Here is a 14,307-nt window from a genome sequence, read left to right as displayed (position 1 = left end):
CAGTTTTGTCCATATTTGAATCCAAATTCAGGTTGAAGTCCCCTCCTATTAATATGTTCCCTTGCGTATCTGCTACCTTCAAAAAGATATCTTGCATAAACTTTTGATCTTCTTCGTTAGGTGAATATACATTGAGTAGATTCCAAAACTCCGAATGACATTTTATCATTACATATCTCCCTGCTGGATCTATTATTTCCTCTTCTATTTTAAGTGGCACATTTTTACTAGTTAATATAGCTACTCCTCTTGCTTTTGAATTATACGATGCTGCTGTTACGTGTCCTACCCAATCTCTCTTTAATTTCTTGTGCTCCAATTCAGTTAAATGTGTTTCTTGCACAAATGCTATATCGATTTCTTTTTCTTTTTTCAGTAAATTTAGCAGTTTCTTCCTTTTAATTTGGTTATGTATTCCATTAATATTTAAAGTCATATAGTTCAACGTAGCCATTTTATACTTTGTTTATCTTCCCTTTCCATTTCTCCATCATTACCTTTCCTTCTTATCCATTTCTGTTTTCTTGTTTTGAACCCTTTATAAGACAACATTCCTAAAACATCAAACATTTTCCTTATTCTCCTATTTAAAACTTCTTTAGCCCCAATCTCCCTTTCCCCTCCTGAGTTGTCCTTTATCCCTTGTCGGACAACCACATCTCCCCTCTCCATTTGGATTTGCGAATTCACTCGCAAGCGTCAGCTGATTTTGCAGTGACCGCAATTCCTCCCCACCCAGCCCCCCCCAGAAAAGATTTCACTTTTCATATGTAACAAAGGTCACTCTTTTAGTTCCCTCCTTATTCCCTCTATTCCATTTCCTTCCCTTATTAATTCTTGTCTATACTATCTATATTTTCCTCTAAATACGGATACATTCATGTATGCACATTATACATATACACACATATACCTCTTTACCCACATACATATAAATCGTGGTCATTTTTACTCTTATTACATATCTTCATCTCTCTGGTTGTTTTGTAGTTGTTCTGCAAATTTCCTTGCTTCCTCTGGATCCGAGAATAGTTTTTTTTTCCCATAAGATCGTTTTCGATGTATTGAACTCCTTTCTCTTCTTCAGGAGTTCAAAACTTGTGTCTTTTTAGTTCTCAGTCTTTTGTACTCTCGTTACACGTCTTCATCCCTCAGTCTATTTTGTAATTGTTCTGCAAATTTTCGTGCTTCCTCTGGATCCGAGAATAGTCTGTTTTGTTGTCCTGGAATAAATATTTTCAATACCGCTGGATGCTTTAGTATAAATTTATACCCTTTCTTCCATAAAATCGCCTTTGCTGTATTGAACTCCTTTCTCTTCTTCAGGAGGTCAAAACTTATATCTGGATAAATGAAGATTTTTTGCCCTTTATACTCCAGTGGTTTGTTGCCCTCTCTTTTTCCATTGTCTTCTCCAGTACCTTTTCTCTTGTAGTATATCTTAGGAATTTTACTAAAATAGATCTTGGCTTTTGTTGTGGTTGTGGTTTAAAGGCCAATGCTCTATGTGCCCTTTCTATTTCCATATCTTGCTGTAGTTCTGGACATCCTAGGATCCTGGGGATCCAATCTTTTATAAACTCTCTCATATTCTTGCCTTCTTCATCTTCCTTAAGGCCCACTATCTTTATGTTATTTCTTCTGTTATAATTTTCCATTATATCTATTTTCTGAGCTAACAGTTCTTGTGTCTCTTTAACTTTTTAATTAGATTCCTCTAATTTCTTTTTTAAGTCCTCTACCTCCATTTCTACTGCTGCTTCCCGCTCTTCCATCTTGTCCATTCTCTTTCCCATTTCTGTTAAGGTCATATCTATTTTATTCATTTTCTCTTCTGTATTGTTTATTCTTCTTCTTAAATCATTAAATTCTTGCGCTTGCCATTCTTTAAATGACTCCATGTATTCTTTAATAAGAGAAAGTACAACCTTTGTCTTGCCTTTCCCTTCTTCTTCTATTTCACTGTACTCTTCCTCTTCCTCTTCTTCTTCCTCTGGGTTGGCCATCTGTTGTTTCTTTGTTGTCCTTTTCTTCTCTTCTTTCTTGTTTTCGTTGTCTTCTATATTCTCCTCTTGCTGCAGCTGTTCTGCAGCTGTCATTGCCGGCTGTGGAGATCGACTCCCCAGCTGGACACCCCTCCCGTCGGTATGTTTTTTGCATGCGCGGTTGCGCACTTTTACTCGGCTCAGCGAGCCATTTTTGTAGTCCACTTTCTACCAACCTGAGGGAGCGGGTTTCTCTCTCCACCGCGGGCCTCTTCGAACAGGTAAGGCCTTCTCCTTCTTCTTCCGTTGTCTTCTCTTCCTCTCTTCTTACCGTTGATTTCGATTTTTCTTTTTTCGTCGCCATCTTCTTTCCACCTTTATATTCACTTTTCTTTAATTTTTATTTTTGTGCATTTGTGTTTTCCTTTGTTTTTTCCGACTTTTCTGGGGAGGGCTGGAGTTCACTGTCCGGCCACTACTCCATCACGTGACTCCTCCCATTTGGCAGTTTCTTGATAAGTGGTGCAATGCTCGTTATAATGCATTTTGATTCCCACTCCCATTTGACTTTTTATTTTTTAAAACAATTTAGACATACGGCATGGTAACAGGCTCTTTCAACCCACGCCACCCAATTACAGCTAATTAACTTGCAACCTGCAGTACGTTTTGAACGGTGAGCAGAAACTGGAGCCTGCCCCCCCTGTGAAAACCAGTGCAGACACGGGGAGAACGTACAAACTCCTTACAGACAGCATGGGATTCGAACCCTGGTTCCAGTTGCTGACACTGTAAAGGTGTTGTGCTAAGCCTGGTGCTCTAAAGTCATGATCAGTAACCAAAGCTTCCAAGTACTATTGCTGTTGTAATATACATCAGAAATTTTGGACATATTTTTGTGTGGTGGAACTGGAATATATCTGATTCCACAGTGCTGTAATGGCATATTGAAAAGCAACTTGAAAATATACTTGTGTATTGCACTCAACCCCAGCATCTGCAGATTTTCTTGTTTACCTAAACTTTTCTGCCTTGTGTCCAGTAGACAAATGTTTAAGCCTAGTTTGGAGACTCTTATTGACCATATGTGTTATTGCGTGTAGAAGCGCTAATTTTGCAAGTATTTTGTTACCTGTTTTGAAAGTCGTGCTTTCCTATACAGTTTATTAGATTTTTTTGAGGCAAGTGAATTATTAATATTTAATTCTTGTAGAAACCTTGGGATGATTAGTGTATGGTTAGTGCAATGCTGTTGAGGTGCCAGTGATTGGGACTGGGGTTCAAATCCAGTGCTGTTCTCCCCGTGTCTGTGTGGGTTTCTTCTGGGGGCTCTGGTTTCCTCCCACCATTCAAAACATACCTGAAGGTTTGTAGATTAATTGGGTGGCACAGGCTTATAGGCCAAAAGGTCCTGTACCGTGCTGCATATCTAAATTTAAAAAAAAAAATTAACTTTATGAAGTGGGGTTATTTTTGTCACATCAAAAATATATTGGCTTAAAGACCTGATGCAATATTCTTGAGGTTTCTGCTTCTGGAAGCAGGCGCTGGCAACTCTTGGGTTGGTGTTTCTTAGCATTTGATTGTATGGCTTCCTGGATTAAGAAATGTTTCACCTTTCCAAAAATAAAAGCATTTTGAAAGAACTTGATTGTGATGAGAAGCATCTTTCTGGCATGGTTTTATGGTAGCAGAATTTGCGGATGATGTTTTGCTGTATTTGGTGGATCCCGATGTTTCTCTGCCAGCACTTTAAGATTCCTTAGAGATTTATGGTCAATTATCTGGTTATAAGGTTAATTGGACTAAAACTTCCAAAATTCCTTATGATCAGTCACCAAATACATTTGTTGAGTTTTGGATAGAGTAATCTTCCATGGGAATGTAGATGAAGAAAGAAAGGGGAACAAATAACGTGGCTCAGTTTGTGCCATTCAGTTGGTTATCATGGCCAATACATATATATAGTATGCTGCTTGGTAAGGGCATGGCTTATCATTTCACTTTGATATCCATAGTCCTATTTCAGTTTGAATTTGTCCTTTTTATATCCACCTTTACTCATACTGATCTCCCCTCCAACGCATAACATTTCTCTTTTTGTTAAGGCACCTTCTTGTTCCATTCTTGGCCCCAGCACCACTTTTCTTTCTGCAGATATTGAGTACCTTCTGAACTTTTGGAACAGCAGTTGAATATGAGTGATACAGAGGGTTGTGCTGGACAACTGTCCACTGAATCCTGCCCAATTCAGCTTCAGATTTCCCACAAAATGATGGAATTGACCAACAGGCCCCTGTTTGTATTTTTATCAGTGCACTCTCTTGTGTTTAACTTGTCAGGAAGGTGCAGCAGCGGCTGCACTTCCTGAGAAGACTGAAGCGGGCAAGGCCACCGGCCGCCATTATGTGAATGTTCTATAGGAGTTCTATCAAGAGTGTCCTGGCTGGCTGCAGGGAAATAGATTGGAGGTGAATCCACAGCGCCATAATAGTGACAGAGAGGATCCCGATCATCGTGATCTACTGGGACTATTGTCTGAAGAGGGCGCACAAAATCATTAAGAACCCCCTTCCACCCCACACACAGCATCTTTCAGCTGTTCCTGTCAGGGTAGAGATACAGGAGGATCAGAGCCAGCACCACCAGGCTGAGGAACAGCTTCTTCCCATTGGCAGTGACAAAATGCTGAACGACCAAAGAAACTCCTCACATTAACCATCCGAGACTACCACATTCATATTTGTTTATTTATTTGTACATAGGAATATTAAGCTTGTATATGTATTGTGCATTACGACTAGTTGTGTGTATACCGAGGGCCGGAGATCACTGTACAATCAGATGACCGTAAACTTGGACTTGACTTGACACAGACCAGGGCCAGACCCTGTACAAAGCTGACCTCCTTGAAGTGAGATGAGTGACTGCCCTCGATATCAAAGCAGCATTTTACTTAAAGTAAAACACTAGAGTCTTGTTGACACTATGGTTGAAGTAAAAACACAGTAGTGGAGAAACTCAGCAGATCAAATAGTGTATTTTATGTAGCAAAGATAACGAGTTTAGTCTTACCATGGCTCTCCTGGCAATCCCTCCCAGGCTACATCCATGTACCTCATGCGCCCTCCATCTCTTCGATGACTTCAAATTCCCTGAACTAGACTGCCTCATTTTTACTGTGGATGTCCAGTCCCTTTACCACCATTCCCCATGCAGAAGGTCTCAAAGCACTTTGTTTCTTTCTGGACAAGGGACCCAACCAGTCACCCTCCACGACCACCCTTCTCTGCCTGGCTAAACTTGTTCTCACTCTTCATTTTGAAAGCCTGTTGGACCTGCTGAGTTTCTCCAACATTGTGCTTTCACTTCAACCATGGAGACTTCAGACTTTAGTGTTTTACATTTGACAAAGAAGTGCAAGTCACTGGGCGTGAAAGAGGAAAGTCTTAAAGTTTGAGACATACTTTGCAATGATGTCAGCCCCAAGTCTTTGCTGCATCACTTCCTATGGGAGATGTCTGGCTTGATCATCTGAAGCATGTTCCTGAATTACATTTCAAGAAATTCTGAAGTGATTATGTCCAATCTTCAGAATAAATGAATTCCAATTCATGAAAAGTAGTCTTGACTGCATGTTGGTGACACGTGGCCCAGGAATGATGACGGGAGTGATGTATTTGTGCTGTGCCTTCCCGGCAATGACTATCTCCTCAGCGTTGAACCATTTCTGATACGAGACCTCCAAACACTTCCTAGCCATCATCCTAATCTTTCCCAGCCAATGCCTTGCTTTCAATAAAGGACAGAAATGTGCCATCTTCAAAATAGTTTGTGTTTACTTGTCTCAGCTACTGAGCGCAAGACCTTGACTTCCACCATCAAGGGCATAGGAGCATGGGAATGTCACCTTCCCCTCCTTTGCTGACAATATCTGTCCAAATTCTGTTAGTGTACCTTCTCCTAAAGGAAGGAAGCAAAGTAAAGAAGGAAAAGACCATCAGTGCCTATCATAAGTTTGTGAAGTTCTCTCCACCTCAGCCCCAGAGAAAACAATCCAAGTTCATCCAAACCCTCCTTTGTAGCTAATGGTCATCAATTCAAGCAGGGTCCTCATGAGCCTCTTCTGCCACCTCTCCAAACCCTTCACGTTCTTGCACTAATGCATCATTCAGGCCTACTCACAAAACTCCAAATGTAAAGTAAAACAGGAAAGTCTGCACACACCGTGGTTGAAGTAAAAGCCCAACGCCAGAGAAACTCAACAGGTCAAAAAGTGTCCTTTATATAGCAGAGATGAAGATACATAACCAACAGTTCCTGCTTGAGCCCTTCATCGAGGTATGAGGAAAATGTAGGCAGGTATCTGAGGTTTGGATGCCTGCCAACATTTTTCTGTACCTTGAGGAACTCTGGCCAGAAATGTTGATGATGTATCTTTACCTTTGCTAAATTAAATACACTGGTGCATTTCTCCAGTATTGTGTTTTTACTTGTTCTCTAAATGTAGCCTAATCAGTGTATGTATAGTCCCCTCATGACTTCCTGAGTTTTAAACCCCAATTATTTTAGATTCAGGGCCTGCTTTGGGAAGCCCCTTTCACTAGGTGGCAAATGAATGCTGGCAGCTTAACTAACTACTTAAATTGGAAGAGATGCTGAATTGTGCTGCAGCGAGTCCTTCCATCCAGGTAAAAACTAGCAGAAAACCACACTTAGGGCCGTGACGAAAGAAGTGATTTGTCTAGTCAGTAATCGGATCTGTCCTTATAACAAATTCATGAGACGTTGGGTCATATGTTCTCGCCATTGGGTTCAGATAGTGATTTCAGTGGGTCTTTGGGATTTGTTTCATTTAACTTGACAACTAATTGGTAAAATTGTTAGTGCATGATCTAATACTGTTTGTTTGCTCCACAGGACAGTTGGGAAATCCTTTGAATAAATACATTAGGCATTACGAAGGTTTATCGTATGACACAGATGCATTGCATCAGAAACATCAACGTGCCAAGAGGTCAATTTTGCATGAAGACCAGTTTGTCCACTTGGATTTCCATGCACATGGCCGGTAGGTGTCATGTATTTTAAAAAAAAAAAGCTTCAGTCCACTATAAAAACACTTGGCTTTTTAGAATTCAATATAATTATATTGGTTTTACTTGTTTTTTTATTACTTTAATAAAAAGCTTTTTAATTAGTTAAATTAATTTTCACAAGTGTATTGCATGTACCTGTGGGTGAAGGAAGGTGAATGCGAGTTCCAGATGTTCCTCATTCTTTCAGTACTCATTTTAACCTATGCAAGTACCAGAAAGGGGTTTCTAATTTTCACGCGCCAGAAGACTTGAATGAGTGAATTGGAATCACTGCCTTTGGACTGATACCTATTATTATTTGGAGAAAGTTGTGCTTAAACTAACCTTCAGCTGCTCCAGACAAAATGGAATAATTCTCGTACTGAATTTTGGCCTGTACTCTTAAAATGACAAATTGAAGTAAGACGTTTTTAAAACTTACGCTGCTAAGTGGTTTTGCGCAGAAAATGCTTTTCTTCAGCTCTGTTTGCATTTAAATGGGATCTAGAACTTGTTTATAAATCTAAAATGTGGTAAAATAAAATGTCAGGGGTCAACAAATTATTGAACTAGTTTTTTTTCAAAATCTGGAATACGCTTTGTTTCCATGTTTAACATGAAATTCTGAATCTGGTGGGAGTATTGATCAAGTCCCAAGATCATTTAAAAAAAATACATGGTGACAATTGGAATAGCAACTGATTTTATAAAAAAAAAAAATTTTATAGTAAACCAAAACCTGCAGTTGAAATGCTGTCCATTCAATCTGTATGAATCCACTAATATACAATTAATATTGATTTGACTTTAATCAGTTGCTGAGAAATAACAAATAAGGGAATCAAAAGTGAAGTATGACAAAAAAATATGAAGTTATTCAATTAACATTTATGACTGAAGAATTGGAAATGGAATTTGATCAAAAAATGTTTGCTTGTTAGTGGAAAATATTTGTTAAATATTTATATCGGTGCAGATTCTTTTGTGCGTTCGTGTGACTATAACAATTCTTTATGATGTGTAATCAAAAGCTGCAAATAGAATATCTGATATACTGAGGTCCGGTTTATACATTGTACAATACATTATCCAACTGCACGAAAACCAACAAGGTCGGGTCAGATACAGCAATGAGCTCTCTGAACCCTTCTCCATTAACAATGGCGTGAAGCAAGGCTGTGCTCTGGCACCAACCCTCTTTTCAATCTTCTTCAGCATGATGCTGAACCAAGCCATGAAAGACCCCAACAATGAAGACGCTGTTTACATCCGGTACCGCACGGATGGCAGTCTCTTCAATCTGAGGCGCCTGCAAGCTCACACCAAGACACAAGAGAAACTTGTCCGTGAACTACTCTTTGCAGACGATGCCGCTTTAGTTGCCCATTCAGAGCCAGCTCTTCAGCGCTTGACGTCCTGCTTTGCGGAAACTGCCAAAATGTTTGGCCTGGAAGTCAGCCTGAAGAAAACTGAGGTCCTCCATCAGCCAGCTCCCCACCATGATTACCAGCCCCCCCACATCTCCATCGGGCACACAAAACTCAAAACGGTCAACCAGTTTACCTGTCTCGGCTGCACCATTTCATCAGATGCAAGGATCGACAATGAGATAGACAACAGACTCGCCAAGGCAAATAGCGCCTTTGGAAGACTACACAAAAGAGTTTGGAAAAACAACCAACTGAAAAACCTCACAAAGATAAGCGTATACAGAGCCGTTGTCATACCCACACTCCTGTTCGGCTCCGAATCATGGGTCCTCTACCGGCACCACCTACGGCTCCTAGAACGCTTCCACCAGCGTTGTCTCCGCTCCATCCTCAACATCCATTGGAGCGCTTACATCCCTAACGTCGAAGTACTCGAGATGGCAGAGGTCGACAGCATCGAGTCAACGCTGCTGAAGATCCAGCTGCGCTGGATGGGTCACGTCTCCAGAATGGAGGACCATCGCCTTCCCAAGATCGTGTTATATGGCGAGCTCTCCACTGGCCACCGTGACAGAGGTGCACCAAAGAAAAGGTACAAGGACTGCCTAAAGAAATCTCTTGGTGCCTGCCACATTGACCACCGCCAGTGGGCTGATATCGCCTCAAACCGTGCATCTTGGCGCCTCACAGTTTGGCGGGCAGCAACCTCCTTTGAAGAAGACCGCAGAGCCTATCTCACTGACAAAAGGCAAAGGAGGAAAAACCCAACACCCATCCCCAACCAACCAATTTTCCCCTGCAACCGCTGCAATCCTGCCTGTCCCGCATCGGACTTGTCAGCCACAAACGAGTCTGCAGCTGACGTGGACTTTTTACCCCCTCCATAAATCTTCGTCCGCGAAGCCAAGCCAAAGAAAAGACATAATGTACTAGAGAAACTCAACAGGTCATGCAGCATCCATAGGAAGGAGAGGAATCCTGATGAAAGATCTTGGGGTCCGAAACGTTGGTCGCCTTTTACTTCCTATGGATATGGTGTAACCTGCTGTGTTTCTCCAGCACTTTTATATACTGCACTTGGCCCCAGTGTCTGCCGACTCTCTGGTTTCACTCCACTGTTTATGCATCAACACGGTTGCTGTGTCAAATAAAAGAAAAAACCAAAGCTTTGAAGGGCAGATTGAGTAATTGTACAGGACTGAAATCAAAGGGACAAAGTTGGGAAGTCTCGTAAGTTCTTATTGCTGTGCTCTGATATGACATTCGCTGTTTTTAATTGGACGGAACGTTGCCTTGCATGTTCTTGTAATGGCAATATTGAAACCATGCAACTTGTTGGCTCCTTGAATTTGAGCAAAGGGTTTTGTCGTGTCCTCCAAATTGTGCCAAACAGTGTTGAAATATTCAACAATGTTGAAATGTTAAACCATCTCAGTTTAATTTTAATACATAATGTACAGTCTTTAATTTTATGGATTTTAATTGACCTAGGCAAAATTCAATGAAGGTTGAAATGGGGTGGGGGTGGTGGATTAAATCCCAGCATTGGCGCAGCCTTCTCTGAATGAATTTTCCACACAAAGGCTGGGACCAGATTGGCATTGTTTGTGGAGGCATCCATGAACTCTCTGATGATGTTGCTTCACAGAGTTGCCTCATTTTCATTGGAATCCAGCAGATTGTAACTGCCTGAGCATCTTTGCCCTCAAGAATTTTTTGTTCTTGTTGAATACAGACTGTGTATTTTAGAGTATGGAGAGTATCGGGTCAGATACAGCAATGAGCTCTCCGAATCCTTCTCCATTGACAATGGCATGAAGCAAGGCTGCGTCCTTGCACCAACCCTCTTTACTCGCACCAACCCTCTTTACTTCGGCGTGATGCTGAAACAAGCCAATAAAGACCTCAACAATGAAGACACTGTTTACATTCGGTACCGCACGGATGGCAGTCTCTTCAATCTGAGGCGCCTGCAAGCTCACACCAAGACACAAGAGCAACTTGTCCGTGAACTACTCTTTGCAGACGATGCTGCTTTAGTTGCACATTCAGAGCCAGCTCTCCAGCGCATGATGTCCTGTTTTGCAGAAACTGCCAATATGTTTGGCCTGGAAGTCAGCCTGAAGAAAAATGAGGTCCTCCATCAGCCAGCTCCCCACTATGACCACCAGACCCCTCACATCTCCATCAGGCACACAGAACTCAAAACGGTCAACCAATTTACCTACCTCGGCTGCACCATTTCATCGGATGCAAGGATCGACAACGAGATAGACAACAGACTCGCCAAGGCAAATAGCGCCTTTGGAAGACTACACAAAAGAGTCTGGAAAAACAGCCACTTGAAGAAACACACAAAGATCAGCGTCTACAGAGCCATTGTCATACCCACGCTCCTGTTTGGCTCCGAATCACGGGTCCTCTACCAGCATCACCTACGGCTCCTAGAACGCTTCCATCAGCGCTGTCTCCGCTCCATCCTCAACATTCATTGGAATGACTTCATCACCAACATCAAAGTACTCGAGCTGGCAGAGTCCGCAAGCATCGAATCCATGCTGCTGAAGACCCAACTGCGCTGGGTGGGTCACATCTCCAGAATGGAGGACCATCGCCTTCCTAAGATCGTGTTCTATGGTGAGCTCTCCACTGGCCACCGAGACAGAGGTGCACCAAAGAAGAGGTACAAGGACTGCCTAAAGAAATCTCTTGGTGCCTGCCACATTGACTACTGCCAGTGGGCTGATCTCGCCTCCAACCGTGCATCTTGGCACCTCACAGTTCGGCGGGCAGCAACCTCCTTTGAAGAAGACCGCAGAGCCCACCTCACTGACAAAAGACAAAGGAGGAAAAACCCAACCCACCAATTTTCCTTTGCAACTGCTGCAACCGTGCCTGCCTGTCCCGCATCGGACTTGTCAGTCACCAATGAGCCTGCAGCAGACGTGGACATACCCCTCCATAAATCTTTGTCCGCGAAGCCAAGCCAAAGAAGAAAGAAAGAAAGAAGATTTTAGAGTAGCAACGCCAATTTGTGAGCAAGTCCGTGAAAATTTTCTTCACCATTTCTGAGCCAACGTAAGCTGACTTCAAGAGCTAAATGTTATAGGTTGTTAATGGTTTGTAATGAAAGTAAATACAATTGACATAACTTGATGTGAAACAACTAAACTTCTTGGTTTACATTGGGGTCTGTCTTCACAACTTTGGAGAAATGCACATTGTGGATCCAAGTCGGCATGACATTGGATGTATGACAGACAATTATTGATTATCTTTGTGTACAGATGAACGCCACTGAATGCAAGGAATATGGTGTTTGCTTTGGATTTGGCCAATGGCAATTGAAGATTTTTTAAAAAAGTGGTTCTGCAAAATTTGTTTTGGACATTTTAATCTATTATTTGAGCCTCACTAAAAATTTGTCCTTGATTTCTAATCAGGTAATGAAGCAGGATCATTCTTAATTTTCCACTGCTGACATTAAGTAATGGATGATAGCAGTATTGTGCCTTTTGTGACATCAAAATATTATGGCCTTCAATAGTCCGTGAAAGATCTCAGATGTGTCAATGCTCTTGTAATGAATATGGAAGCCAATGTGCCCGGGGAGATCCTTCAGCCAGAATTACTGCCATGATTAGTTAATTTGGTTTTTTTAAAAATATTGACGGTCACACACTTTCCTTGACATTGGAGGCAATTGGTCTTTTCCCAAGCCCCACTCCGCAATCTAAGTTCAAGCCTGTCTAGATACTGTGATAGAGGTTGTTTTGTGACCATGTTGTGTTGATAGCTCGTATGTAGTACAACAAGTAAAATGCAGCATAAAAGTTCAGCATTGCAGAGGATCTGTTGTTGCAAAATAAGTTTTTCTGGAATCTGGAGGTATGTGATCTTGTGCTCAAGAATCTTCCTGACGAGAAGAGGGGGATGAGACCGTGGGGGTGGGAGGAGTCTTTCAGTATGTTGGCTGCTTTTCCAAGACCACAGGAGTTGTAGGAGAGGAGGGGTATGTGTGATATCTGCAGTCTTGGGCAGAGTAGTTTCCAGTAATGTACCCTGATGAGATGTTTGCAATGATGCACCTTTTGAGGGATGCTGGTGATGTGCTAAATGCCCTCTGGCCTCTGAGGAATAAGAGGTGCAGGTGCACCTCAATATCCCACTTTATTTTGATCCTGAATTTCCTCATCTCCAGACCGCAGTCGGTGAGGATTGGTAAGAACATCTCAACCACAATATCCATCTGTACCGGAGCACCATAGGGCCGCCTTCTTGGCTCTCTATGCTATTCATTTTACACCTATGTCTGTGTGGCTCTGTACAACAATAAGACCATTGACAAACATACCATTGTGGGGGAATGTACAAAAAGGGGCAACAAGTCAGCATACAGGAGGGAGATTGAAATGCAAACACAATGCAGGGGAAACTCAGCAGGTCAATCAATGTACTTTATATAGCAAAGATAAAGATACATAACCAATGTTTTGGGATGAGCCCTTCATCAAGGTACCTTAGGGGATTACTTAAGGTGCTATGTGAGTGTGGTGATGAAAGGTTGAGAACCATTGATCAAGATGAACTGGAAAAATGGGCCAAGGAATGGTGGATGGAATTTAACTCTGACAAGTGTAAGGTGTTGCACTTTGGAGATTAAATTAGAAATCATGAGCTGATCCAATTCCCACACAGCCCGACCTTCTCCCCATAACCTTTGATGCCCTGGCTAATCGAGAACCTATCAATCTCTGCCTTAAATACACCAAATGACCTGGCCTCCACAACCATCTGTGGCAACAAATTCCACAGATTCACCACCCTCTGGCTGAAGAAATTCCTCCACATCTCTGTTCTAAGTGGACTCCCTTCAATCCTGCAGTTGTGTCCTCTTGTCCTAAACTCTCCCATCGTGGGGAAAAAACCTTTCCAAATCTACTCTGTCCGTGCCTTTCAACGCTCAAAATGTTTCAGTGAGATCCCCCTTCATTCTCCTAAATTCGAACAAGTACAGGCCAAGTGCTGTCAAACATCCTTTCATTCCCGGAATTGTCCTAGTGAACCTCCTTTGAACCCTCTCCAACGTCAGCTCATTCTTTTCAAATGAGGAGCCCAAAAATGCTTTCAAAACTCCATCTGAGATCTCACCAGGGCCTTCCAAAGCCTCACCATCACATCCCTGCTCTTGTGCTCTATTCCTCTTAAGTTGAATGCCACCATTGAATTTGCTGACTCGATCTGCGTTTACCTTTGGGCCATCCTGTATAAGGATATTTTCAATTTTCTCCCCATTTAGAAAATAGTCTGCTTGTTTATTTTTTTTTCTACCCAAGTACATGACTGTTTTCATTTTCCACTCTATTGTTTCTGTCATAACATGCAGCTTTTGTGTTGTCCTTTCATCTCCTGTGCCTTTTTATTTATAAAGGTATCTTCGCATTAATGTGGGGTGCTGTTACTGTTCTTTTAAGTCTTGTCGGCGTGAACACATTTACAACACCGATCAGCTCTTTGGCTCACTATGCCATGCTGACCATGATGCCATCTCGATCAATCCCATACGGTCTGTGCTCCTTTATTTCCTGGCTCTTGTCCCTTTCTGAATGCTCTAATATTGCTATCTTATTGACTTCTTTCTGCCCTAATAGTGTATTCCACACATTTTTTTAAACTTACAAATTTAATTTTAACCCCCCCCCCCCACACACCTTAAACTTTGTCAGACACTAGGAGATAAAATGACCATGTCTACCTTGTAATTTTATATACCTGTAGTTCTATCAGGTTACCCCTCTGTTCCAGTGAAGACCA

General features: G+C 41.9%; 1 protein-coding gene across 2 annotated transcripts in view; it reads left to right on the top strand.

Moving 5' to 3' along the window:
• adam10a (ADAM metallopeptidase domain 10a) overlaps window positions 1-14,307 on the top strand; it is a 135,829-nt gene that overhangs the window by 22,822 nt on the left and 98,700 nt on the right. The window contains exon 2 of one of the 2 annotated variants that reach the window (XM_069911535.1): window positions 6,906-7,056. In XM_069911535.1, the coding sequence (XP_069767636.1) occupies window positions 6,906-7,056 (151 nt within the window). Of the gene's footprint in view, window positions 1-6,905; window positions 7,057-14,307 lie in introns of those variants that run through there. The other variant, XM_069911536.1, reaches the window with a different exon arrangement.

The sequence above is a fragment of the Narcine bancroftii genome, chromosome 14 (genome assembly GCF_036971445.1).
Source record: "Narcine bancroftii isolate sNarBan1 chromosome 14, sNarBan1.hap1, whole genome shotgun sequence".
In the NCBI taxonomy this organism is placed as follows: domain Eukaryota; kingdom Metazoa; phylum Chordata; class Chondrichthyes; order Torpediniformes; family Narcinidae; genus Narcine; species Narcine bancroftii.
The sequence above is the reverse complement of the archived record's forward strand: the minus strand, read 5'-3'. Positions and strand labels throughout refer to the sequence as shown.